The sequence below is a fragment of the Gymnoscopelus braueri genome, assembly GCF_963280865.1.
Source record: "Gymnoscopelus braueri genome assembly, chromosome: 13".
NCBI classification, from domain to species: domain Eukaryota; kingdom Metazoa; phylum Chordata; class Actinopteri; order Myctophiformes; family Myctophidae; genus Gymnoscopelus; species Gymnoscopelus braueri.
The window spans coordinates 43,786,165-43,811,991 of NC_137615.1; the positions used below are offsets into that span (position 1 = coordinate 43,786,165).

The 25,827-nt window shown below is 40.7% G+C and overlaps 1 protein-coding gene across 1 annotated transcript; it reads right to left on the reverse strand.

Annotated features, from left to right (window-relative positions):
* On the reverse strand, window positions 1–25,614 carry LOC308098806 (sacsin-like). Its single transcript, XM_080447242.1, has 8 exons — window positions 25,527–25,614; window positions 19,198–19,222; window positions 16,054–16,141; window positions 15,579–15,690; window positions 15,270–15,416; window positions 11,874–13,311; window positions 11,615–11,703; window positions 1–11,452 (listed from the first exon to the last, which is right to left on the reverse strand). Exons 1-8 carry the CDS (start codon window positions 25,609–25,611, stop codon window positions 516–518), a joined length of 12,921 nt encoding a protein of 4,306 aa, XP_080303368.1. The 5' UTR covers window positions 25,612–25,614; the 3' UTR covers window positions 1–515.
* Window positions 25,615–25,827: the final 213 nt, after the last annotated feature.

The window sequence follows — 25,827 nt, forward strand, 5'->3', positions numbered from 1 at the left end:
AAACGAGACATAATTCCAGGCAGGCACAGTATTCTATTCTACAGTATTCACAGTGAGTGAGGCCCTTAAAAAGTGATTAATATACTGCTTCCTACCATGAATTATATGTACAGTATTACTGAAGAACAATGCACATAGCAAGCGCATATTTACTAATGACTAACCATGCCACCCTCTGCCCTTACATTCTGATACATATGAAATCACAGCTCAGAAAATAAAACAGACAAAAGATATGGATGGTTTAAATTCATTTAGTAAAATTCCAGTATTACCATCTCAAAACAAAGTTCTCAAGCAGAAACATCAATGAATTTGCAGTTTTATGTCATGTTCTCAATGGTAAATGTTTGAAAGTTTCTTCCATGTTTTCATTTTCATCTCAAAGAAAAATCTAAATTATTGGTCCCTCTAAGTATTTATTTTGTTTTACATCACAATATGTATGGTTGACACCAATTTTAACAGTATCTTCTTAAACTCAACTAACACATTTAGCCTACCATCTTGAATGCTTAATTGACATACGCCTCTATTTGACTGAGAATATCTGATGCCAGCTCCAGTGCTCGAGTTTCATTCTCTGGTTTGAACTGCCCATTGGGAATGAGGGGAGGAGAGTGACAGCTTGGGTACTGAGTCTTCTTGGCATCGACTCCCAGTAACTGTAGTTCTTCCACAACCTGGGGCAAATTAATGAACTGAGCTCTGAAGCTGGAAATTCTTTCTGCGAGTTGTGTAATGGAGCAGTTGTCGACCTGTTTACCATTTGTTTTGTACTCTGCAGCAATGAGAGCCTTTTCCACAGCTTGATGGACCTTGAACAGACACCACTCCGTGCTCCCACCGCTAGTGTCTTTGTGAGCGGCTGTGAGATCACAGCGAGCCTGTCTACACCAGCGCTGGGCCTCCTCTCTGTTTGGTCTTGGGACATTTCCGTGATGTGTCCAAAAGTTATAACTGTGTGAATGGTAGTTTCTATAGAACCTCTCTCGACCACGTCTGTGGCGCTTGGCCTCTTCATCCCACTGCTCATAGAAGTCTCTGTAATTTGAGTGTGAGTGTCTGGGATTTGTGTTCTGCCATGGATGAGAGGAGTTTGACGATTTGCCTGTCATCAGCTCATCAATTCTGTTCTGCAAGTACTTGAATGCTTCAGTGGCGAGCTGTTCATAGTCTGGGTTTTTGTCCGGATGCCATCTCAGGTACAGACGTTTAATGGCCTTTCGCCTGTCCTCCTCCGAAAGAGTCCAGATCTCTGCTAAACATTCATCAATTTCCTTTTTGGCTTCTTCAAGTGTTGTGGGCACCGGCCTTGTAGATGATGCTTGTGAAGTATGTGGCACAGAGTGCACTTGCACTAATGGCTCTAGCTCCATGCAAGTTGGCTTCTTCTCTCGTTTAAACTGATATAGATCGAGAGAGCCGACTTCAATGACCTCATCTTTCCCGATCTGTATTTTGTATCGCCGTGAATATTGTCCACCAGCAGGCTCTGGCAACTGTTCGACAATAACTGCATAAATGAACTCCTTATCTGCAGCAGAGATGCTATAGCCAACGTATTCCCCTTCTTCAAAGTTATTGATGAAGCTCATATCTAGGGAATCCTGCCATTCCTCAGGGATAGCTGTCCCAGGGGTGGGTGGACAGAAAAGGGAGTTCTGAGTTCCAGCACTGCCATGAATTCCGTTCGCAGTCAGTATTTTCTGAACCTCCTCCAGTGAGTCAGACATAAGTAGCTCTCCAAGAACTGTTAGGTGGACTGGGGGAATGCTATTATCTAAGAGAGCATTTATCTCTTTAGTCAGCATATTAATCACTTTAAGAGCCACAATGTCACTGTGTTTCAAGTAGAAAATGCAAACTTCTTGTCCCTTCTTGACATTGACCTCTGTTTCAGACCTGGTGTCATTTAGTGGTTGTTGATCAAACCAAAGCTCTGTTTCAAGGCTTTTGCAGCAGACCATCTGAATGCTGCCAAACATCTGCTGACACATGTTAGTTGCGTTTTCTTGTGTAATTCTACCACTTGACTGTGCTCTGATGAGGCAGATAAGTCCATGTCTGAAGTGTATAGAGGAGAGATGCTTCTCAAACCTTCCACTAGAATCACAGCTGGCTCCATACTCGCAAAGCGGCATGTGCGAATCCACCACCTTCTCTTCAGTATGTTGAGAGAGCATTTTGGGCTGATTATCCTCTGGTAGCAACTGCAGCAGTTGATGATGTTCATAAATATCACCATCAGTGATATTGAGGTTTTCAAAGAGGTGTATTTTGTTCTCTAATGCTTTTTCTAACCTGTTTGCCTGGAACACTGTGTCATTGAAATAGAGCATGTTTGAGGGGTACAACTTACCATCTTTTGAAGGAAGGTGTAAAACCGTTGGTAGTTTAAGGGCTGATTGGCTCCCTTGATTTTTTATTAGCTGAAACAGTCGGTTCACAGCATGTTTGGTAGTTATCACCTGGTTTGCATTTAGAGTTTGTTTATCACAGGACTCAGTGTAAATAGCTTCAAGGACATTGCAATACTGCAGTGCTGTTGGCTCCTCATTAACACCAATTGTTTTGAAGAACTCTGCATAGAGGACATATTTCCCAGGAATTTTGTACAAATAGGGCCTGAATTCCAGGTCATTCTGGAGTCCTAGAGAGGTCTCTTCAGTTTTCACCAGTTTTGTGTCGTTTTCAACCAGCACAACAGGGAGGCCAGTCAGTGAATCGCTATCAAAAGTATTTGTCTGTAGATGGGCATATGAAAGGCGAAACACTTCAGCACGAGTTTTGATCAAGTCATCAGTTTGACAAGGTACGTGACAGATGTTGCTGATGTTTGTGGTGACGCATGGGCCAGGTGGCCTTTCAAGGGCTCCATGAGTCACCATTTCCATTTTTTCCTTCTTTGACCAGTGGCCTGATAAAGCTATTATTGGCATTGAAGTCCAAATCAGACGTTGATCTCTGATCACTTCATCACTTTCAATCAAAGATCCTCTGATTGCAACAGCAGTTCTCTCAGCTGCAAGTGGCTGATGGTAGGCACACAGTTCTTTCCCAGTTGCTTTAGGAAAAATGAATTTGATGTCAGCAATTTCCTCCATCAACTTTTGGTTTTGCTTTTTTTGTTCTTCATTTTTACTCTCTTGTGTCAAGGCTATTTTCAACAGTTTTAATGACTTCTTTTTCAGCTCCTTAAGTTCAAATTGTCCCTTTGCCTCTCTTTCTATTTGGTATGCAAAATCTATTATCTCGTCCTTTGACACAACATGTTTCAGTCCAAGTGCTTTAAGCAGTGCTTTCACTCGTAACTGCTGGGTTTCATTGAACTCATTCCAAAAGCTCTGAGGTACAAATTTGTCTTGAGGCAACATCATCTTGTACATTTCCACACTTTTGTCAAAGTAGTAGGACGCTTTCTCAAAGTTCCCATGGGCACTCTGAATCAATTTCACATCCTTCATTGAAGAAATGATTTTGTCCCGATGCACATTATATTTGTCAGCATGTTGTACTGATAACAACATTTTGAAACAGAGAAGAATCTGTCTCTCTGTGAGCTTGTGTAGGACAGGCAAGATGAACTCCATAAAGAAGTCCAAGTCAGATAGGATTTGGATGTCCAACTGGTTAGACAGTGGCTCATTCTCAAGATTGTACTTGAGAAAAACTGTATTTCTCTGATGCTGCATGAGCAGAGCTGGGAATTCTGATGTCATGTTGAGGATGAATACCTGTTCAAGATTATTAAGCGGTACTCGATCACCATGTATGGTTTCAAATAACGGCAAGGATCTGAGCTTTCTCTGATAATCCTGTTTGTTTTTGGACATTCCAGATTGTAAAAAACATTGAAGTTTTCTTAACTCTTTGTCGGAAAGGTGGCGAAACACACAATGATTCTGTTTGTAGACTTCATCTAATACGGCATTTCTATCATTTGTATTCATGAGTTCAGGGTAGAAAAGGGAACGCATCTGTGTGCCAATCTCATACCCAATCTCAGTGTAGAATGACCAATTCAGCTTTGTGTAGCCAAGTTCAAAGAGAACACTTGATATGTCCCCTTCTGTGCCAGAATAAATAACACTTGGCATGTCTTTCATTGTTTGGAGAAAGGGTCTGTCGTTTAAACTTGGACACACAACAGGTATTATACAACAGTCACAGAACAGCTTCTTGACCGAACTCAGTGTCATATGTTGTTTAGTTCCCCCATCTTGTGATGTTGTTGATTCGAGTTGGCTTGTGAAGAATCTCCAAAGTTCTTTCAGCCACTTCTGTATTGCCTCATTTGGGACATGGAGGTTACAGCTTGGATCAAGTGCGCAGTCTTGCAGGAACATCTGAAGTAAAGGTTTTACATACTTCACTGACATGGGAATTGTCAAATAGTGGAGAAAGCCGCCATGTTGTAGAATCTCCTGATGGTCCATATTGATTAAATAATGTGCAAAATCTGCCTCATACCCAGAGAACAAGCCATCATATCTTGACATCAGCTTGGGAGAGTTACGATTGAACACTCTTAGAACATTATCTTTAGTGAGAAGAAGTGGAAGCCCATTGATTGAACTACAGTTGTCTTTGTTGATATCTTTCAAGCAGAACTTTAACAGTGTGGAGCATGTGATGACATCTCTAATCAGAGTGTGTGAGATAGGTAAAGGTAAACCGCTCTCAGTTTGGTTTGAGTCATTGAGTGGTTTTTCTCTAATGAAATTCCGCACAGTTGAAGGACTGACTGCATTCAATTCAATTTCAGCAGTTTTGAAACCTTCCCAAATTTCTGACATTTTTGTGGTAAACGGCACTAACTTCATTCCAAGATCCTCTAAAACGGGATTCATATAGGTGCTCTGTGGGTTTATCAAGTGAGGTGCATTAGTCAGTTCTGTCTTTCTGACAGTACACCAGTCAAAAGTAATCTCTGGCCGATTTTTCTTTACTGAGCTCTGTACCACTGGAATAACATCAAGTGCTTTCTCATTTATTGATCGATACACTTCTTGTACCATACCATGCCAATCTTGAGCAATGTCTTTTGAGACAGTTGGGAAAAAACACAAGTAGGAGCTATCAAGAACTGTCCATGAAAACTCATCAGTTGCAGGATAGAATTTCACTTTTGTAATGCTACCACGGAGGTAATGAATTAGTTCTGCATACAACGGAGCTATGACGTCCTGTTTTAGAGACTCATTCCAATTTGTTTTCAGACTTTGGCCATCTGCTTTCCAAAGGTCTCTCCTGGAGGAATCAACCTCAAAGTTTCCATTGACATGTATTGGAAGTCCAGTTTTGCCTGGCAGAGGAAGTGAGCAAAAGACTCCTCCAATGAAGTCTCCCATTATGACTGGCTTAGGATGCACACATGCAGCTAGTGCTGCTTGGGGTATAATGTCTGAATGTTTCCTCTCTTTCCCAATGCTGCTTTTGAAGGAGCCAAACTGATCTGCAATGACCCATTTACTTTGTGAATCATTGGTTGAAATGCTGATATCATAAATGGCTTTGTTTGGTGTTACTTGTTTGTCAGATTGCAGTGCCATGCATAGATGCTTTTGAAAATAACATCTTTCTTCATTGCTCTTCTCTGAGAGATGTTTTTCAACTGTGAAGGTTGTGCGGAGGTCTTGCGAGTCTTCGTTAATTTCATGGAATTGTATTTTGCGGATGTTTTTCAGAAACAGGATCAATCCTTCAGGATCTTCAGACAGGGCTTTGGACAACTCAATCATATCCTGATAAGTTACTCCCTGGTTTGATATGTTGGAGTTGTTTGCCATGACACTTGTTCTAAGAGGCAGTCTGAACATGGTGCCATCTCCAAGTGCAAATTGATCTGGAAGAAACGACTTGTAGACATCATCATACATCTCCTTAAAAACCTTTGCCAGTTTGTAACCACATCCAGGAGGTTGTTTTCCTGACGGAGCTTCAATGTATTTCTGATTTGGATCAGAAATGCAGAGTAATTTATCCCCAGTCATGATTGAAGGGCAATCAGTCAAATGGTAAACAGAGTTGAATCCAAGACCGTATTTTCCTGTTTTCCCTTGAATGTCATGTTTCCCACCTTCTCCTAAATCTTGAATGCCTTTCAGATCTGCGTCAGAAAACACCTTGTTGTTGTATACACATAGTGCCGGGCCCTGTAGCTGGTTCCATTTCTTCCCAAATGTTTTCTTCGTGCCATGCTGCCTTTTGTCCCAAACAAAGTGGATCTCTGTTGCCTCTGCATCATCTGCATTTTGGATGAGCTCTTTCAGGATATCCTTCTTGGCTGGATAAGCTGAAATTATGTTTTTAATTCGGACAGTCAGTTGCTCTCGCTGTTCAAACTGAAAAGCAAAGGGTGAGATGTTCTCCACTAAATGATCTTGCAGAGTTTGATGCCTGGTTGTCTTAATTCCAAAATAGCAAGCCATGACACGTGGGATATTCTCATGGCACAAAGTGACAGCTACAGTGTCTGGCATCCAGGGGCTGTCATTGAAATATAGTTTGCTTGCAGGCTGTAAAACACCATGTTCATTAGGCATGAGGCAGTCACTTAGATTTTTCTCTTTAGCGTCATGCAATCCTCTGTTTATTGTTAGGCAAATTGTGAGATCAGATTTTGGCAGGGGGTTGGATCCATGGCGAGCATGCAGTGTCTTGAGTACAGTGAGACACTGATCAACTGTGAATTTATTTTCAACACCCACACATTGCCACAGTTTTGTGAAGTCATTGAAGACTGTTGGAAGGACATGGAGATATGGTTTTGCTTCAAATTCCGCATTTTCTGCCACAGATTTCACATGCTCAAATTTGTCTGCAACAAGAATAAACGGGAATGAATGTGCAGCCTCTGAAATGAGTTTGGAATCCCCCAAATCCTCCAAAATGTAGAGCGACTGATCCAGAAACTTATAGCATTCATAGGCTATTTTGTGAAGTGTAGACTTGGAATTGTTGAAGGATATGGTTTCCTTACTAGCTTCTTGCAGCTGTTGAAGTACCATCTCAGGTCTCAGGTCACAACTTTGATGAATTCCCAGAATTTTAAGGACTGGATCATTATTATGCAGGTTCAGATTTGTATGATCTACCAGAGGACGTATCATGCTTACAAGGTGGCGACATTGGTCACTAAAAACATCAACAGGCTTCCAAAGTTTCGCCATTTGGTCTTTTTCACTGTTTGGAGGAAAGGCTGGAATAAATGCTGTATTCCTTAGTTTCTCCCAGTAGGGAGAGTCCTCCTCTTTATGGGACTTTATGGTACTCTTCAGAACTTCAAGGATGCACTTCAGATGTCCATAGGCTTTGCTTTTGTCTTTGCTCCAAACACTGGTGATTTTTTCAGCTCTGTCTAAGATGTCTTCCAATGGGAGTTGGTGATTAAGCATTCCCAATTCCAGAAGCCGCTGAATCCTTTTGGGGGAACAAAAGTCACTTTCAGTCCCTCCAAGCAAGCGTCCTTCATTATTATCAAACAGGCAGGATACTTCCCCTGATGGATTCACAAGCTTCTTGATATACTGGAGCTGTCCACTCTGTGTGGGAATGCATGGATAACACTTAAGTAGATTGTCAATTGGCTCACTGTTGAGGTCGATAGCATACAGCACTAGTGCATTTCTACTCTCAGGGTCCATGGTAGTCAGGTTGCTAAACACCACTTCATTGTACAACTTTTCCCAGTTCCACATTTTGCTCTGTATAGCTTTTTCCAAGCCAGCATGTCTGAAGCTGTTTCTCACCCACAGTGGAAGAGGAACAACATGGTTAGGTGCATTTACATAGCTCAGACACACCTTCATTGCAAGCCTGCCAATCCTTTGGTCCTCTTCAATGCTTTGATGTAAAAATATAGCCTTGTCAATTGAGCACCAATGTTTTCCATCATTGAAGAGCTCCAGGGGCTTGCTGGAGTACTGGGTGATGGCAAAGTAAAAGGCATCTGCCAGAGGCTTGAAAGTATCACTCACTTTCTCCCTGTCAGGCCAAAAGGTGTGGTAACAGTAACTTTCCAGCTCCTTATTTTCAGCCATACTCTTCAAGGTTAAAAGTACTGTGATATATGCCGTGGCTGTAGGATCCTTAAGAAGAGCTTGGTTCCAGTCATGTTTTAATCCAGTCTCCCATAAACCTTTGCGATTGGAAGTCACAGCAAATGCTCCATTTATATTCACTGGAAGGCCAGTGTGAATGGAAAGAGGGAGGGAGCAAAATGCCTGTCCAACTAGATCAGTCTCGGATGTGACCCATTTCTTGGTTGTTGGATCATTGTGCAACGGTACAGCGATTCCCCCGACAGGCAAAGAGAATTTGGCTTTCTTGTCATCTTTAAGGGCCATTTGTAAGGACTGCTCTGTCCCGAAGCAATTGTACAGAAGCCAGGCCTGGACATTAGAGCCATCACAATGCTGGGTTATTTCGGTAATGCTGACCGTGCAGCAGTCAATTACGTGTTTACATTTTTCATCAAGTGTCATCAGTTTCTTCTCAGCATCACGCTGCTTTAATGTAAGGATTTCATCTGGAATTGCCGTGTTTTTCAAAACCTTTTTTGAAACTGTGAAAATGGTTTTGATATGGTCATCTGTTGGAGGAGTTGGAGCATTGTCTGCAATGTTTTGTAGAGATATGGTGTTGATGTTCTTCAGAAACAGCAGGTGAGTTTGTGAGTTGTTGGCCAAGTGCTGCTGGAAGGTGACAATACTGTGTTGGTCATACACCTTTGTACATATTTCAGATGTGAGAGCCTCTTCGCGTGTTCGGAAAGGTAGTTTGATCAGAGTACCTGGGTAGGGATTATTTGCTTTGGAGAAATTGCAATCAAAAATGCATTCATACGGTCTGAACTGACCAGAAAACCAATCCAAGAGTCGCTGTTGAGAGAGGTCCAGCTTGATTCCAGGATTTGTTTTGCTTTTGATATGCTTTTTCAGGTGGTTGACATTTGGATCAAGAATGAGAAGATGGTTGCCACTAAGGATGGAGGGAACATCTGTCACGTGATATACAGTGTTAAATCCAAGACCAAACTTCCCAATTTTCTCAACCATGTTAGCCTTTGAGGCGGCTCCTACCATGACAATGTTTCCCCAGTCATCTTCTGTGAATAGAGCATTATTGAATGCCCAAAGACATGGCCCTTGGCAAAGAGACATGCCAGGGTCAATCAGACTTTCAGTAGGGGCATTGTGCACTCTGAAATCAACCATGAACTTGCAGTCTTTTGCACGAGCATCCTCAGCATTTTGTATAAGCTCTTTGAAAATGTCATTTTCTTCATCATATTCATTAAGAATGTTCTTAATCCTCGTGGTTATGGGTTCATGCTGCCCAAATTGTTCTATTCCCACTTGTTCTGGACTGAGGATTCGGGTGCTCAGAAGTGGAACCTTCAGCCACTCCGCAGTTGCTTTTGGTATCTGCTCATGGATCACATAAAATTCTTCCTCATTATTAAGTGCCTCCAATCCCTCTCTGCTCATGTCACAGAAGACTGTTGTTGACAGTGGTTTGAGGGTAAATCGGTCAGCCTCTGCCCTGACGGGCACTGGGATATCACCAGTAACAAACTTCTTCTCTCTCCATGTCCAGTTAAGAATAGCTATTGAGACATTCAGCTCAGATGAACTTGCAAACTTCTCTTTCCTTCCATCAATGTTTTGCTTGATATCATTAAGTATACCCATTATTTGTTCATCTGAAAGGCATGGCCTTAGTCCAAACTTGCTCAACAATCTCTCATATGGTAGAAATTCTTTTGGCACCTTCTTAATGTAAGAGCTCAGATCTAGACTTGGTGGGTAGTCAAGAAAAAGATCCCGAGGGGAAACAAACTGGTTGCGGGTCCATAACCAACATTCATCATCTGTCATCACTTTTTGGAATGCAGAAATGTGATCTTGCATGTGTCTGTAAATACTGTGCAACTTCCTCTTGAAGTTGGTATCTGTGTCTGGGGTCTTCATTGTCTGTGTCGTGGATCTCAATGCTGACAAATTCTCTTTCACCTTCTCAGGCGGGGGTATGCGTTTGAGACCAAGTTTGGTACCAACATTCTCACTGAGCTCTCCTGTCAGAGGCATTACATGCCCAACAATGTCCTCATACATTGAATGCCTTACTTCATTTGGGCAGAAGAGGCCTTTTCCTTTGCCCTTACTTAGTTTGTTCTCATCACCTGGTATAACACATGGGATCCATTGTAACACAGAGAGACATTCAAGCTGCTCTTTTGAGAAATCGGCCAGCAAATCATTGGTATTCAGCAGTTTTAAAAGCACCTCACACTTTTGAACAGCCTCCTTTTCAGAGTGTGAATGCAATTTTTCAATCTGTGTGGCAGCTTGCAACAAGAGGTTTGGAGTGACATCAGTCATTTTAGTCCGCAATCCAAGATCTTTTAAGCTCCTTAACATCTGTGGGGTCTCCGTATAAACAGATGGGGGAAAGAAATCTGATCCAAAAAGAACTTGGAATTCTTTTATTCTTGGATCGAAGAAGCTTGAGGTGCTTTTCAGCTCTCCGTTCATTTCAATGAAGTTCAATTCTTTCAATCGCTTTTTCAAAGCATCATTCTGAGAGAAAAGGGTGTTGCCATGTTTTAGTATCCAAGTCATGATTTTCACTCCATTTTCTTTGCCAAAATCCCCCCCCCTTTCAATTCCATCGATTAGGAGGCCAGTTGCTTCAGCTGTATCCAAGAGAGCAATGTTGAGCAGTCGAAGTAGTCTACGATCAGCCTCAGTAGCACACTGTACAACTGTATCAGGCATGGGGAGTTCTGTTGGTATTTTTGGACTTGAACTTAAAAGTACAGCTTTTTTTGACTGGACGGCGACAAATGTTCCATCCATGGTTTGGAAAAGAGGCAACTTTGACAGGACATTTTTCTCAATGACTGAAAGAGAATCCAAACCAGAAAGATAATCTTTAAGTTCTTTCCTGTGTTTGAGAGGGACAGTCTTGATTTCATCCATGACATTCTGAGAATCTAAGTTCACAAACAGTTGCATGACACTCCTTGGAGATGGGTTCAACACATAAGTGTCAAGGTCATCGTGCTTCAGCCAGTCATCGCCTCTCACAACTGTTCCGCCAACTTTTTTCACAATTTGAACAATTTGTTCTGGCAAGCTGGTTTGTTTGTTTTTCTGGAAAATTAGGGTTGAGTTCTTTTGTAATTTTGCAAGTTGTACGGTTTGCTTGACATCATCTCTGGGTTTGATGGGAATTAATGGCATGCCATTGAAACAACTTAGATCTCTGAAGTGAGTATTGAGAAACTTCCAGAATTCTTGGAGCCACCCTGAGGGTGGATGCTGGCTATTGCCAAAGTCCCAGGTAACATGCTTTGCCTTTGTCTGTTCCCAATCCTTTGGCAAATACCTCTTTGCATATTCAGCCACATCATTTGCATTGATGTTGAATATCTTGAACAAATCTGGAATGAATAAATCAATCAATGAATCAATCAATCAATAAATAAATCAATCAGTGTGCGTGCGTGCCTGTGTGTATGTGAAAACTAAATGTTTGAACTATACATTGTAGACGTAATGGAATAATTATTATATCATTGCATTGTACAAAATAACATCCTTACGTTTTGTGGCTAGATCTGTCAGGAGGGCAAGGCAAGGTGTACTCAGATCACTGGGAATGAAGAGATTTTTGCAGCCTGGCAGCAGGACTCTGTAGTGTAGAGCAAGAGATGACAATAAAAAGTGCTCTACTAGATCTGGGAGTGACTACTTTAATATATTGTATTTTTTAAATTAATTTAGCTAGTACATTGTTTGTAGTTTGTAGTCTATAGCATTACACCATGCTTGTATACATAATAATAATAATAATAAATTTACCTTGGAAATTCATTGCTATCAATGAAAGCAATGTCCTCTTCTTTATCCGTGAAAGATCTGAAAGTCCCATCACTGAGTGGAAGGAGCTGAAGGCCCTGAAGTTTTCTGTATTGTTTATCACTCAAAATGTATTCCAGAAGCAAGAGCTTGTCCTCTTTGGAGATATGATGCAAACCATTTCTCTTGAGAACTGCCCGTAGGAATGATGGCGTCGCATGCCTCAAGGGAATATGGTGTTGATAGGCATCGTTAATGGCGTTTGCAATACAGTCTGGTAGTGTGACAAGATTTTCTCCGTAGGAAACCAGAATCCTCTTAATGGCGGCCACTATTTCAGTGCTTGTTGAATGATTGCAGGGGAGCAAAGCTTCTGAAAGAGTGACAAACTTGCTTTCATCTGCTGCAAGAGAGAGGACAGCAACATCCTGTCTAAATAGGCGTTGAAGGACATCCAGTGCAATTCCATGCCATTTGTCTTTGTGCTGCATCTGGCTGATGTCTGGCCAAAGATCATATACAGAGGACACAGGGAGTGCCTTGTCTTCGGATAGTTTGACAGCATCTTGGAAGATCTTGAGGTATGCATGTGGGAGAACATCTTTTACTAGCAATTCATTCCACTGAGCAGCTTCATCATTCTTCTGGTCTTCCTCCTGCCACTTGATATGTCTTCTGTTGTCTGTGAGGCCAAAGCATGCATTCACATAAACTGGGAGTCCAGTCTTGTTGGATTCGTTGTTAGGTAGGGGCAGAAAACAGCTCAGCCTACTGTCAGTAGAGTGTCTCTGCTGACCACATAGAAATGCCAAGTCAACTTGAGGACGAAAGCACAACTTTTTTGCTAATGTATCAAGCTCTGCTATGTGGCCTTCTTTCATGCAACAAGATGTGATGAGCCACTTCTTTTTCTCTTTGCGGTCTTCAGAAGAAAAGCTTATGTATTTGAAGCTTGTTGAGCCCTGGATGGCTAAATCATCTGACTCCAAAACAACATCTGTGGCGTGCGAGCAGGTCACTTGAAGTTTGATGTTAACAGAGTTGTCTGGCTTGACATGGATCAAGGACACAGATGTAACATTTCTCAGAAAGAGTGGGCTCAAGTCTGCATCTGAAAGGAAGCTGTCAAAAAGCTGAGCGACTCTATTGGTGTCGTACACATTATCAGAAATCTCTGATGCTTCATTGCGCAAGGGGAATCTGAAAAGTGTCCCATGAAAGTGCTGGTCTCCTGTGATAATGTTTTCCCATGTCTGCTTCTGCTTGCTCACAAGAGGAATGATGTCTCGAAGTGGGTGGAATTGGTCATGCAAGGTCATTAAAGTTTCCTGGTCTTCTGTATCAGACAAAGACCATTGAATGCCTTTGCTTTCGTTTCCAAGTAGCTTCTCTTGGGGGTCTAGCAGGCCAATGTGTCCTGCACTGAATATACATGGTACATCTGGAAAGACAAATAAGGTATGCTAAATGGAAATAAACTTGTAGATGTATGAATATTATGTCTGCAACATTATGGGAACCACATTATTTTACTGTAATGCTTTAAACCTTAAAGGTTTTTTGTAGGGGGAAAAACGACACATTTAATTCCAATTGAAATTAGCATCCTGTCCTGAAATGTTTCATTTATGTTTATTAAAGAGCTGAAGAGAAACACTGGAAACACCCCATAGATGATTACTGTCATAATATTTAACACTTGTTTTTGTGTGTGTGCGTGTGTGTGTGTGTGTGTGTGTGTGTGTGTGTGTGTGTGTGTGTGTGTGTGTGTGTGTGTGTGTGTGTGTGTAAATATTATATATATAGTATAATTATAATTATAATTATAATTATAATAATTATTATTATTTTGTTTTTACGGGCAGAAATATGTAAAAAAAAAACTGAATTTGAATTATATTTGAATTTTTATAATTGAATAATAAATCTAGAATTGTCTCACATAATTTGAATTGTTTAATTTAACCATTATAATTTATATTTTAGATCATTTTCTTCACTCCCATACTGAGTCATGGACTTGACTTTTGTCGACTTAAGTGACTTTCTCAAGTCACCATTTGGATCATGTGAATGGACCAACTCTCTCTTCTATCACCAAAGTCGTTCTGCATTGACATAACTCAAATCGAATCCTGGATATTATTTACTTTCGGACAATGTTATGGCTGACAAGTTAGCATTTTAATGAAACATAACACTGTTGTCATTTTGACTTCACGAACATTTGATTTTCCTTTAAAAATCACATGAAAGTTTCATGCACTGAGCTGGATGTCACTCACAGACTGTCAACACTCAACTTGTGACCAAAGTAACTAATCAAACACACATTTGCTAACTTACGCTATGAAAGCCAACTTTAACACTATGTTAAATTCTATTGGCATATATATATATATTTTTTTTATCTTCAGGTAATTTAGTGGATAACAAGTTTGATAATAGTGGTGATGTCATGATGATTTGGTCTAGAACAGAATTTGAATAACACATTTATTAATTTCAATTGTGAAAACTAAATACAGTTACAAAGCAAATTAATTCATTATATTCAGTGAAAAAAAAAGATGTCTTTAATGTTGGCATGTAAGTGGTTAAAACAGAAATTACAGTATCAAGCCTCAGTTTCACAAAGCAGATTATTTTCAGGCTCCTTTGTAAAAATCAGAAAGCAGGATATAAAATGTTTTGACGTTATGCCTTATGACCTTATATTATGTAAAAACAATACTGAAGCCATATAGGCTATCACCCAAATTTGCCATGGGTGATAGGATGGTCTTAAAGGTCTAGGCTATGCTCAATTTGAGCTGATAACGTGTTACCTTATGTTGAGGTTTTATATAGATTATTTGGCCCAGTTTCAGGGATGACCCTATACACTTTCACATACTTGTGCAACAGAAATTCAATCTAAGAGATATTTTGACTAGGAAGTATTCCACGGGTTCTTCTTTTAAGTAACTATGGGTTGTCTTCAAGTGATGCTGAAGCTTGGATGGCTTTATAAATTAGATTAATTTGGCAGCACTGTCATCAATGTTGTGAAAAAAAACATTTCTTTGTTTTGTTTTTAATCTTTGCTAATAATATGTTGGATTCATATTCATTAATTGATGGGGGGGGGGGGGGGGGGGGTTAGATCCTATCACCTCCTAGGGGTCCTCGAACCCCTGTTGAAGACCCAGAGTGTTTGTTCAGTAACAGAGGTCCGTCTCTTCAGCTGTTTAATATACAGAAAATAACAACTTTTCAGGTCGGACACCAATTTGATCTTTTATCATTTATCAGCTTCAAATTGTATAGTGTATAGTATAGAGTTTCAATTTTGTCTACTCTGTTTTGTAGGACCATGTACTTCTACAACAGATGTATGAAAGAGTAGCATTGTTTTACCTGTTATGTGATAAACAGAGTTGAAGCCGATCCCAAACCTCCCAACTTTGTTTGGATCGTTGCGCTTGACACTCCTTCCTGTATTCTGAATGCCTTCCCAGTCTTCAGCAGCGAATACAGCGTTGTTGTACGCATAGAGAGCAGGGCCTTCAAAAATATTTAGTCAGTTAACAAGTTATCACTTAAGGTTTATTTCTTTGGTTCTCAAAACTGGTCTAGCTGATATATTTTGGGATAACTGACAAAAATTACAAATATCAACATTGAAAGGTTTGACAATGAATAGAATCCTCAGAAAGCCACACATACCTTGGTATTTCCCCAGGTCATCAGTCCAAAGGGTCTCTGTACCGTAGCTCCTCTCATCATGGATGAAAATAACTTCAGATGCTTCAGCATCATCAGCATTTTGGATCAGCTCCTGTTCAGACCATTGCAAATGACATATAAATATATATATATATATATATATATATATACGGTATATACATATATGTATATATATATATATATATATATATATATATATATATATATATATATATATATATATATATATATATGACATTTAATGTTTTGCTAGGTGGTACTAAACTGAGATGACTAATACTAATAACAAAATAAATTACATTCGATTCAAGTGAATTAGAGGTGCAGGTAAATATGAGCAGACATCAAGATACAAGAAAAAAATACACTATTCATGTCATTTGTATTTTACATAGTTATTTAAAAACATGCAATATGTAATTACGTTAAAAGGCAGAATAATCACTGGTCCCACCTTCAAAATTTGTCCACCATCAGGATAGCTACGTAGAATACCTTTCAGGTAGTCAATGAATGGAGGAGCTGTTGCACCAAACGCATTTCTAAATAGAAAAACATGATTAGGCTTACACATTACAATGAAAACGATGCAGTGTACTGTACTGTATGTGTCACAACTATTACATTTAGCTTCACTTATTTCAAAAAATATAATGGGGCTTCAATGACAGCCATACACTACATTAGCATTAAAATGTTTGAAATCACCCAGCAAGGTTAATGTTTTTGATAAAAAAATGATACTTTTATTCAAGATTTAGGCAATGTTGCAAATTGCTATATTACTACTAGAAGTTACAAATGAGATGCGATTCGAGAGTGCGGTCTAGCCAACTCAGGACTCCTGAATCGCTGCCCTCCACACTCTCCTATCTAGCATCAGGGTCTTGAGCTCTACAGTACAGTGTTGTTAGCTAAGCTGTCGCGCCGCAGTGCATTTACGTAGGTGGTGCGCTTCTTGCCTTTCCTGGCCTTGCCATGGGTTGGCTCCCAAAGTGTTTGCTTGCCACTAATTCCGGGTGCCTGATGCTGTGCTCTGCCAGCCTCATCCTTCTCTCTCTGACTTTGTCTTTAACCCGTGGTAGGTCCCCGTAGACCACATTTCTGATGTGATGCACAGCAAAGCCCATTTTCAGAAGGCATTATTTTAGTTAATGATAAACTTTTTTACTTTAGTTGCTTGATTCAATATTTAGATATTTGATATTAATTTGATCGGACAGGCGCCTCCTACTGTATGTAAGCCAATTGAACTTCAAACTCCATGTTCTCATTGAAAACACGTTCCTGGCTCTGGTGCCTGATATTGTCCTAATGAATGGGGAGACCTTGATTTCTTTGATTAGTTATTTCATTGTCTATCTATGAATAGACAATGAACTCAATTGACAGACTGATAGACAGACGGATGGATACCACTCTGCACATCACTCCGCCTCCGCGCTCCGCTGTGATATGTCACAGGGAAATTGGCATTCCAGGGAAATTGAAAGAGGAGCGCTCACTTTTGGGCGCGGGGATTCGGTGCGAGGCGGGGCTTTTCGAGACAGGGTTTTTTACGCGAGGCTCGCGAGGAGGAGGAGGAGGAGGAGAGGAGGCGGCGCGAGGCGGGGCTTTGATACGAGGCGGCACGAGGAGGAGGAGGAGGAGGAGGAGGAGGAGGCACGAAGCGGGGCTTTGATACGAGGCGGCGCGAGGAGGAGGAGGCGCGAGGAGGGGCTTTGATGTGAAGCCGACCTGGCTTTTGTTGTTCCCCCCACATAGCAACCAGGAAGCTACGCTAGGGGAACGCTGAACACACGTTCACACGCACACGTGATAATAGTTATTGTCCATGACGGCGGCGCACCGACTCAGCAGAGCTTGAGGCCGAGGAGGCGCGCCCTCGCCGAGTGCCCGCGCCGACCGGCCGAAGGTCTGCTAGTCGAATCAGCGCCGTCCGAGTTGTGAACCGATAGGGGGAGAATAGATATTTTCATGGGTTACAGTCTATGGTTACTATGCAGTGTCCACGACGACACACATGTGCGCGTGTGTGTGTGTGCATGTGTGCGCATGCACACACACTCGCGTGCGCACACATGCGTGTGCATGTGTGCATGCGCACACATGCACACGCACACACGCTTGCATTCATTGCCCTCTAGTGTTGGTTATACAGAATTGCCTGGGTGGGTGGTAAAAAGAAGCGCTCCTTTTCCAATTTCCCTGGAATGACAATTTCCCTGTAACATATACGCTGATCAGTCAAATGGTTCTCGAGATATGCGGAGGAAAGTCAGACACACCTGGTCGGACATTTTCAGACAGACACACAGACAGAAATCCATGAAGGCCATGCATGATTTTTTCTTTTTTTAAATGAAGGTCTTTCCATTCATTAGAAGGACAATATCAGTCACCAGAAGGAGTTTGATGTTGAATAGGCTTATTATATACAGTAGGAGGAAATGTGTCTGATCAAATTAATGTAAAATATGTAAATATTGAATCTGTATACTGTCTGGTATACACACAAATGTCAGAGTAGACGTGAACATTTAAAATTTAAATTGAAGTGTTTTATTGTGAAATTCTCCTTTAAACTTTAAAAGGAGAATAGGGAAAGTGTAGTGTTTTTTTAGGCTAATTAGAGAGACTTTCGCGGTCCTAAACAAAAAGTATATTATGTGGCCCCCTGTTTTGGTCAAAAACCCCCAGCCAGCAAGTTTCAGCACCAAAATTTGCATACACATGTTATGTTTCTGTGTACTGTTTATTTGATTCTATTTGATTGGCAATTTTTTTTTCTTAAAGTGAATAATCATGTGGCACTCTTTGACTGCGGTTGACTCGATAACGCGTCAATTGCTAGTTTGTCCAGTTGGCCGTCGACGCGTTAGACGCGCATTCATTGTTTAATCTCTGATCGCGCTATTCTGATTATTTTTCATTCTAGGTTTTGAGTTCCACTTACTTCACCCACACCTGCATCCGGTTTTATGACGCAGATTCCGTTTCCGGTTTTCATTTTTTCCCCCCGGTCATTTTCGGCCAGAATAGGGAAACACACGGTTTTTCACACGGTATAAAAAACGAACGGAGAGGTCCACTTCTATAATCTATAGTCTGGGTGACGAACAGTCATCGCCGTCGTGTATCACATCGTAATTTTGGCCGATCGGAGAATCTGAGAACACGTCACATCCGGTTTGACGTATTTGACTGTTTGGCTCTGTTTGGGGGGGGGGGGGGGGCAGCGAGTCAGCGAGCTGATGAAGGTGTCTATTTGCTGCTCTCTGCTGGTGGAACCATCGTATGTGTTCAAAACCGCAGACCTATATGAAAATTAAATAACAAAATAACAAAACAAAAAAACACGAAAATCGCTGGCACTGGGGGAGTACTTTATGAAAATACTCTGGCAGTCAAAGAGTTAACAAATGTTTTGTTTGTTTAGTGGGTTGGGTCGGCCCACATTATTGCTTAGTTACATTTCTGAGAAACATGCAAGGTTTGTCAGATAATGCTTAGATACACCTTCCTTTATACATATGTGCAGCTGAAATCAATTTAAAGGTGATGCATCTGAATAGCAAGATAAAGTAACACTACTCACCGAGTTTTCTTTCTGGTCTTCCTTCCTGGATAGGATCATGTAACAGAAAAAAAGAAAGATTATACAGAACCAACTTTATTTTTATTATTTGAGATCTCATCTCAATCTCAGTTCTTTTTTGTTTAAGTTTAATGAAGTTTAATAAAGTTTCATAGTCACACAGAAATAGCCTATCCATTTGGTAATCCTTAAAATACTGCTTATCAAATCTGCGTATCAGTCACTAATTAATTCCTGTTGGCTCCAGCGTGCCAAAACTGATTCAATAGAGGCCTATCTCTGCCCCGTCCCCTTGGCCCCACCTCCTCCCGAGCCGTCGCCATGAGTTGGCGGAGATCCCAGCCCCGTAGCACAATGTAAACAACACATAACCAGTAGCCACATAAATGGACTTGCTTGGACATCTTACATGCCCGGAGAGGAAAAGATATGAGGACAAGATTAAATTAATCGGTGTCGATTCATATAAGATTCCCAAGAGTGAGTTCAGCGTGAATAAGGACTTTTATCCGGCCATACATTATCCGCATATTGTGAATTATTTTGTGTATTCACGCAGTGCTTACACGCGGGTCCATTGCTGTGGCTACTGGCTATGTTGTTGTTTACATTGTGCTACGGGGCTGGGAGCTCCATCAACATGGCGGCGCCTCGGGGTGGGGGTGGGGCCAAGGGGGCCAGGGCGGGGCCGAGATAGGACTCTATTGCAATCGGTCGTCTGGTAGATGCTCCTGAGGCAGAGATTAGAGTTGGACCCAAAAGCAGGACGAGGCTGGCAAGGTTCAAACTCAAAAAGTAAATTGAGGTTCCGACTAGAAAAAGTGCTCCTCGGAGCACAGGTCTCCACCAGGTCAGGTAGGTTAATGTGGGCCAGCAATGTTCTGAATTCGCAAATCAGGACGGAATGTGAAAAATCGGACGGATCCGTCTTAATCACTTGACTATAGAGATAATGTGTACCGATTTGCGTGATGAAACAAAATAATAGTTTTGTAAAAATCGGCCTCTAGTGGCGCTATAGAGCATCGCAGTTCCCGCCCACTTCCTGGTTTTTCGTGGTGCCGGAAGGAACAACTCAATGCATTTTTCCCATTGACATTTCCAAAAATTAATTTAAGCCTCGAATCAAGCCATCATGACATGACATGAATCATGACCATAAAACGTTTTTTTTCTGTGATTTATTTTATTTTATATTTAATTATATGATATACTATATTTAATAAATACCCTTTGTTTTGCCGTTTTCAAAAATAAATAAATCACAGAATCAAACGTTTTATGGTCATGATTCATGTCATGTCATGATGGCTTGATTCGAGGCTTAAATTAATAGATATAAATATTTTTGGAAATGTCAATGGGAAAAATGCATTGAGTTGTTCCTTCCGGCACCACGAAAAACCAGGAAGTGGGCGGGAACTGCGATGCTCTATATAAGGCAGAAAAATGCAGGTCAAAGGTTTTTCCTTGGCCTCTAGGGAGTAAGCATACAAAGCTTTACACAGATCGGTGCAGTTATAGGTAAAAACACAAATGGTAAAAACACAAATAGGCCTGTTATAGTGCCACCATGAGGCTGATTTAAAACATTTCAAGTGGCATTTCTTCCTCGGCCTAGTGGGAATGTGCGTGCAAAATTTCACGGAAATCGCACCCTGTGTTCCTGATTTGAGGCATTTTGTTCAAAACAGAGCACTACAAACTTTGGAAGCCATTCTTAGTCAATCAGGATGGAATATGAAAAATCTGAAAGACCTGTTTGGTTTAATGACTATAGAGATACTGTGTAAGGATTTGCGTGATGTTTGGACAAAATCTGTAGAAGTACTGTCAAGAAATGTGTTTTGCCAATATCAGCCTACTGGTGGCGCTATAACAGGCATATGTGAACAAGACATGACTCAGTCATGTTGTTACGACCCCCTGTCTAGGGTAGGGGAGGTGACATAATAATGGAGGACAAAGTCGCTTTCAAAAATGAATTGATTTTATTCTCCTTTTTTTGTGCAGAGATTTCAAACTCTTTTTGTTTTTTTTGTATAGGTGCAGAAACTTCAGGGTGCCGGTTTACATTTGCAAAAACTTCTACCTAATAAATAAAATTACCCCCTAACCTAAACCTAACCAAAGAAAAATATACAATTGCTAAACTTACTTAACTAATGAATAAACAGAAACAAATAACGAAGTGGTTAAACCAAACAAAAAGACCAAACACCCCTACAAGGCGAGTGAACAGATAAATACAATACTTAATAGAATGGACAAATATATACAAAATACTCTTAACTCAAAATAATACAGGTCAGAAAACAGGTTTAACTATAAGGTAACTGAAGGTCAAACAAAATAACTAAATGAGTCAAAAGGTAACTGAAGGACACATGAACAAACAGGCTACATGGGTTCGGGGAGACTGAGGGATTGAATCTCTGCTAGCTCTTTCAAATGAGAGCGACCAGTCCCCATGACTGTCAGGACAGAATGAGTTTTTATAGGTGAGCTCCAGAGAACAGCCAACCCTGGCTTGGGCGGAGACAAAGGGGCGACGAATAAGAGCAGGGTAACAGGGCCAGAGGCTGGACCTGTCAATCTGGACAACCTGAATGTAATCAGCCACTTCACACTCACACCAGCAATCAGCGCCACACCCAGTCGCACAGCATTCACACCCGTCTCCACCTTACAAGGATACAGAAAAGCAACAATATAACACAAGCCACAAATAATCCCACAATATTCCAAAGCATCATAATTATACCTAAATAAACCAAATACAAATATATAATAATAAATACAAATACGGCTGGCCGTAACACATGTATACCAGCTTGCTATCTGTTTTCTCTGATTTGTCTCGCAGAATCTGGCAACACTGCTAGTGGCTCGCCATTGACTTAGACCTGTTGCTTATTTCTCTCGCAGAACACTGCCATAGAGGCGAGACAACAACAGGCAAACATAGGCAGGTCTAATATCAGACTTTACATAGGCCCACAGCCAAACACTAACTCATCTAATAACACAAAACTGACACTGATTGCATACAGGTTACAGGTAGGCCTACTCACACCATAAACATAGTTTTACTTTTACAGACAAACACACTGAAACAGAGAGGTATATAGACTTATGGGGACTAACTAGACGCAGGTAAACTCAAATGACAATTAAGATATACTGGGGCAAACAGGTCATAGGTCATTAAGGTAACAATCACATGTACTAGAGACGTGTTCTGTTCTACACCAGCCATGCGACATTGACGCACATGGGAGGCAAACTGAAGGCGGAAGTTTGACCATGTGACCGTCCACTCCATGCATCATACCATAAGCAACTGACCAGACCTAAAGGACCAGAGGGCAGAGCACTTAACTGGCAGGTCCACAGACTACTGGAATAAAATAGCTTCTCACATGCTATGCAGATAGATAGATAGATCGATCGATCAATAGATATAATAGGCCAATGTGAAAAGGGTGCCATTTCTTCTTAGGCCTTGCACGGCAATCGGACACTGCATTCATGATTTGAGGCATTTTGTTCCAAAAATGTGTTTCGCTAAATTAGACCTACTGCTGGCGCTATAACAGGCCAAAGTTAAAAGGGTGGCATTTGTTCCTCAACATAGTGTGAATGTGCGTGCAATATTTGACCGCAATCGGACGCTGTGTTCATGATTTTCGGCATTTAGTTCAAAACAAGCCACTACTGCAAACTTTAGATGTGAATCTTAGCCAATCAGGAAAAATCTAACAAATCCGTCTTGATCACATGACTATAGAGATCATGTCTACCGATTTGCGTGAAATTTGGATAAAATGGGAAGGATATAAAAAAAAATGTTTTACATAAATCGGCCTCCTGTATAAAAGGCAGATGTGAAAAATGCAGGGCAAAGGTTTTTCCTTGACCTGTAGGGAGTGTGCATACAAAGTTTTACACGATCGGTGCAGTTATAAGTAAAAACACGAATCGGCCTATTATAGCACCACCATGAGGCTGATTTGAAAATGTTCAAGTGGCATTTCTTCCTCGGCCTAGTGGGAATGTGCATGCAAAATTTCAGAAATTGCATGCTGTGTTCATGATTTGAGGCATTTTGTTCAAAATGGAGCACTACTGCAAACTTTGGAAGCCATTTTTAGCCAATCAGGATGGAATATGAAAAATTCCCGTTTCGTAAAAAAAGACCCGTTACGTTTAATGACTCTAGAGATACTGTGTACCGATTTGCGTGATGTTTGGACAAAATATATGTGGGAGAACTGTCAATTGTTTTTGCAAGAAGCGGCCTCCTGGTGGCGCTATAAAAGGCCCATGTGAAAACATTGGGGCAGAGGATCTGAATTGGCATCCAGGGAGTGTGTGGGCACAGTTTCGCTGGGATCAAGCCAACGGTGCTGGAGATTAGCTGTACACAGACAGAAGGACACACACACACACACACACACCCACCCACCCCCACACACACACACACACACACACACACACACACACACACACACACACACACACACACACACACACACACACACACACACGGACAGGGTGCAAAACATACTCTCTCGCCATGCCTTTCGGCCTGGCGGAGACAATAATCACAGAACACTCCTTAATTCTGTTCTGTTCTGCTTCTTCTTATTTTTATAGTGTTTTTATAGTGTTTTATAGTGTGTCATTCCAATTGAGTCTCTATTGTCCCCCATCCATCACTTCCAATTTCACTTGCAATGATTTGATTGAATGATTAGGCTACTATGAAGCCATTTAACACAAATTAAATGTAGGCTAGTCTACTTTTAAATATTTTCATAATTGTATCCACATCTCTGCATCACGTTGAGTAATAAAGTAATATAAAGTAATAAAGTCAAATAGAAAAATGCCGACAATAATTTCAGTACCCTCCATCCTATAACCTTGGATCAAGACTATCGCAAATGTATTTGATTGATTTTGACATTTTTACATGGATATAAAAATGATAAAATACATCTACGATAGTCTTAATTCAAGGCTACCTCCATCCCATAACCGCACCACACATTATGAGAATGAAGTAACTTGTCTTAGGTCACTTTTGAATTTTATTCGATCAAATTGCCTGCCCTTTACGTTAAACTTGATGACAAAGATATTAATAAATGATCCAATCAAATAATTAGGCTACATAACCTCAGCAACAGTCAGGTTGCAGTGAGATCGCTCTCTGCAGTGGTGTAAAATAACTAAGTACATTTACTCAAGTACTGTAGGCCTACTTAAGTACAATTTTGAGGTATTTTTTACTTTACTAGAGTATTTCCAATTTTCTGTTCTTTTACTTCTAATCCACTACATCTTAAAGGCAAATATTGTACTTTTACTCCACTATAATTAACTTTAGTTACAAGTTAATTGTTAGATTTTGATTAATTACAAAACATACACTAAACCACTTCAGCCCTATACAATTTTTTTTTTAAATGCAGTACATTTTCCACCACTGGCTCTATGTCAATGACAATTGACGTTGTTATTCTGTTGTTTTATAGGTCTATTGTTTTTTGTTTTTGTTTTCTGGGCAGATCATACCAACTCGATCGTTTCACCATTTCCTCAGTGCGAAGTTTAGCCATGGTTGGATGAACTTCAACCTGGTGTTTGCACTTTCTTCATTTACGACCAATAGATCTCCATAAACGCTCAAATTTCAAATATAAAGTAGTTAGCCCATGGCCACGGATGTTACAATTATGTACGGACCCTCAGAAGTACCTGTATCTTCCGTATTGTTCAATAAAAAGCATTTTAATCCGACCGGTGGCCATTTCTGTTTTTCAACTACACGACCCTATCGGTTGGGGGGTGTATTGCACGCTGATACATTATAACAGTATGATAAAATAGCCATCGATCGGATTAAAATGCTTTTTATTGAACAATACCGAAGATACGGGTACTTCTGAGGGCCCGTACATAATTGTAACATCCGTGGCCATGGGGTAAGCACTTTATATTTGAATTCTGAACGTTTACTGTATGTAGATGTACGGGGTGGAGAAAGTGCAAACACCAGGTTGGAGTTCATCCATGACTGACATGATATGACAGTAATCAAGAAACAAAACTTAACATTTCTTGATATGCAAGACAATGAAACGAAACTTATAATCCTACTCAGGTTAGCTAAAAAGCAATTAAAAAAGAAACATGCAGGCTCTCATGAAAAACGTTTCAAAACCAGGATATAAATATTATTATTATTATAAAATGTTGCAAGAAAAACAACTCCGATATTAATTTCAATCAGATTCATTACCAAAAAAATTATCACAAACCTTCATCGTCGGTCACCTCCAATTTCCTCTTCTTCTGCCCTTCATCGCCAGATATAGATTTTCTTTTTGGAGGCATATTGATCATCAATCAAGTAGGCCTACAGTGGTGTAATAGTGATTGTCAAAGTAGCCATTTGGGGACATGGCTCATGAATTTAGAGGAGTTAAAAAGTTTCCAGTGGAACCGTGGTGTCCCGTGTAGCGACTATAAACACTACTGTGTCTAATATCAACGGGAGATTTGGATAGAGTGAAGTTGCTGAAGGAGGGAGGGGGGGGGGGGGGGGGGTGGCTACGAAAC

What these genes read in the sequence shown, in the direction of transcription:
- LOC308098806 (XM_080447242.1), bottom strand. Translation starts at nt 25,611, where the DNA reads ATGATCAATATGCCTCCAAAAAGAAAATCTATATCTGGCGATGAAGGG. An exon ending in ATGGTGGACAAATTTTGAAG is followed by an intron (nt 15,691 to 16,053) that starts GTGGGACCAGTG and finishes TGGTCTGAACAG; the next exon opens with GAGCTGATCCAAAATGCTGA. An exon ending in CTCTGTTTATCACATAACAG is followed by an intron (nt 13,312 to 15,269) that starts GTAAAACAATGC and finishes TTGTCTTTCCAG; the next exon opens with ATGTACCATGTATATTCAGT.